Genomic DNA, 2,337 nt, shown 5'->3' on the forward strand with positions numbered 1-2,337 from the left:
TTAAACTGTTTATTCAAACTGAATTTAAGTCTAATACCAATCCAAAGTACTTCCTATACGACAGATTGTGAAAGTTCTTGGCATAAGAAAAAGGAAAAGCAAAATCAGTTATAATTTATAAATTTCGAGAACATGATTTATACATGAAACAAGAATAAAGACAACGCTAGAATAAACTTTTAACTTATCAATCTATGCATAAAACAAAACAAATAAACCCTATTTATCTTTACAATTTAATAATTTAACATTGTGAATCACTTTCAAGTTTCAACCAAAATAAAAATTTGTCCACAAAAAAAAAAGAAAAAAAAAAGAATTGGGGTAAATGGCTACAAGTGATTAACGTGGCCTTCATAGAGTTTTAACATAAATATACAATAATAACAATAATGAAATTATTTTGGCAACTCACACACCACAGGTCAATTTTTTCAGTGACTAATATGATCCACATGTTTCAGATATCCAAAGCTATCAGATAATAATATTAAAATAAAATTAAATAAAATAAAAAAGCCACATAATAATAATAATATGATAACACCAAAACCACGTTCAATTGAAGACTCCCTCTTCTGTTTCCATGGCCATTTCTTGCACTGCAGAATGGTGCTCAAGAATCACACTTCACCATGCATTCCGTTCTTCCTTTTACACTCTTCCGAACCCTAACATTTCTAGATTCTTCATCCATGCGAATTTCTCAGTTTCCCCTACGCCAATCTTGGAAGAAGCATCTTCCAACTTGATCCATCATCTTGATTGCAACTATGGAGATTCTCATTCGCAACAGTATTCCAAGCTGTTAGCTACCGATGATGACCGGAATCTGAACGAGTTCTTGTGTGGTTTATTTGAGGATTCAAAAACTGAGGAGCTTGCATTTGATTATTACCAGAGGTTGAAGGAGAGAGCAGAGTTTAGACCAGAGAGAACAACTCTTAACCATGTTGTAAGGTACTTGTGGAAACTGAAGAAATGGGATTGCATTTCTTCAGTTTCTGAAGACTTTAAGATTTATCGTGTGCTTCCTGATAGGGATACTTGTTCTAGGTTGATTTATTCTTGTATTAAGCATAGGAAGTTCAGGATTACTGAGACTTTACTTGATGCTTTTCAATTTGATTCTGATGTTGCTACTTTAGCATTTGGTTCTGCTATGAGGGGTTATAATAAGATTCATATGTTTAGGAGAACTGTTTTAGTCTTTCGGCGAATGAAATTGAGTAATGTTTCTGCTGATTCTGTTAGTTATTTACATGTTATGGAAGCTTACTCGAGATTAGGGGATTGTGGTGAAGTGGTTAGGTTGTTTCATGAGTTTGAGAGTAGGAAATTGAGAGATTCTGCAAGGTACTTAGGTGAGGCGTATGAGATTCTATGCGTTTCGTTAGGGAAATCTGGAAGAGCTTTTGAAGCTCTTGATTACTTCAGAGAGATGATCAAGAAAGGGGTCTTACAGTATTCAATTTACTCCACATTGGTATACTCTTTCGCGAGTTTGCGCGAGGTTTCTGTTGCTGAGGAAATTCTCAGAGAGGCGAAAAGCAAGACGGTGATAACGGATCCTGAGGTCTATTTGAAGGTTGTGGTTATGTATATTGAAGAGGGTTTAGTTGAGAAGACATTGGAAGTTCTTGAGGAAATGAGGGATGCTGGTGTTAAGGTTTCTGATTGCATATTATGCGCTGTTGTCAATGGATTCAGCAAAAGAAGGGGCTTTCCGGCTGCAGTTCAAGTATTTGAGGAGCTGATTTCTCAAGGCCATGAACCAGGCCAAGTCACCTATGCTTCGGCTATAAATGCCTATTGTCGCCTCGGCCAATACAGCAAAGCAGAGAAGGTGTTTGAAGAAATGGTGGCAAAGGGGTTTGACAAGTGTGTTGTGGCCTATTCAAGCATGATTGTGATGTACGGCCGGACTGGAAGGTTGAGAGACGCGACGAGGTTGATGGCGAAGATGAAAGAAAGAGGGTGCCAACCAAATGTGTGGATTTACAATTCCTTGATAGATATGCATGGGAGGGCTAAGAACTTGAGGCAACTTGAGAAGCTTTGGAAGGAAATGAAGCGAAGAAAGATAGCACCGGATAAGGTGACCTACACGAGTGTAATCGGCGCATATAGTAAGGCAGGGGAGTTTGATACATGTGTGAAACTTTTCAATGAGTATAGATTGAATGGGGGCGTAATCGATAGGGCCATAGCGGGTTTAATGGTTGGTGTGTACTCAAAGGCAAGTATGGTTGATGAATTGGTCAAGCTCTTACAAGACATGAAAACCGAAGGGACGATATTGGATCAGAGGCTGTATCAGTCTGCTTGGAATGCTTT

General features: G+C 38.0%; 1 protein-coding gene across 1 annotated transcript in view; it reads left to right on the plus strand.

The window, feature by feature from the left end:
• LOC107622020 (pentatricopeptide repeat-containing protein At5g13770, chloroplastic) overlaps window positions 543-2,337 on the plus strand; it is a gene marked incomplete in the record, with an annotated part of 2,176 nt that continues 381 nt past the window's right edge. Inside the window, 1 exon segment of the mRNA XM_016323955.2 lies at window positions 543-2,337. Coding sequence (XP_016179441.1) covers window positions 587-2,337 — 1,751 coding nt within the window.

Source organism: Arachis ipaensis, chromosome B10 (assembly GCF_000816755.2).
Source record: "Arachis ipaensis cultivar K30076 chromosome B10, Araip1.1, whole genome shotgun sequence".
Classification (NCBI taxonomy): domain Eukaryota; kingdom Viridiplantae; phylum Streptophyta; class Magnoliopsida; order Fabales; family Fabaceae; genus Arachis; species Arachis ipaensis.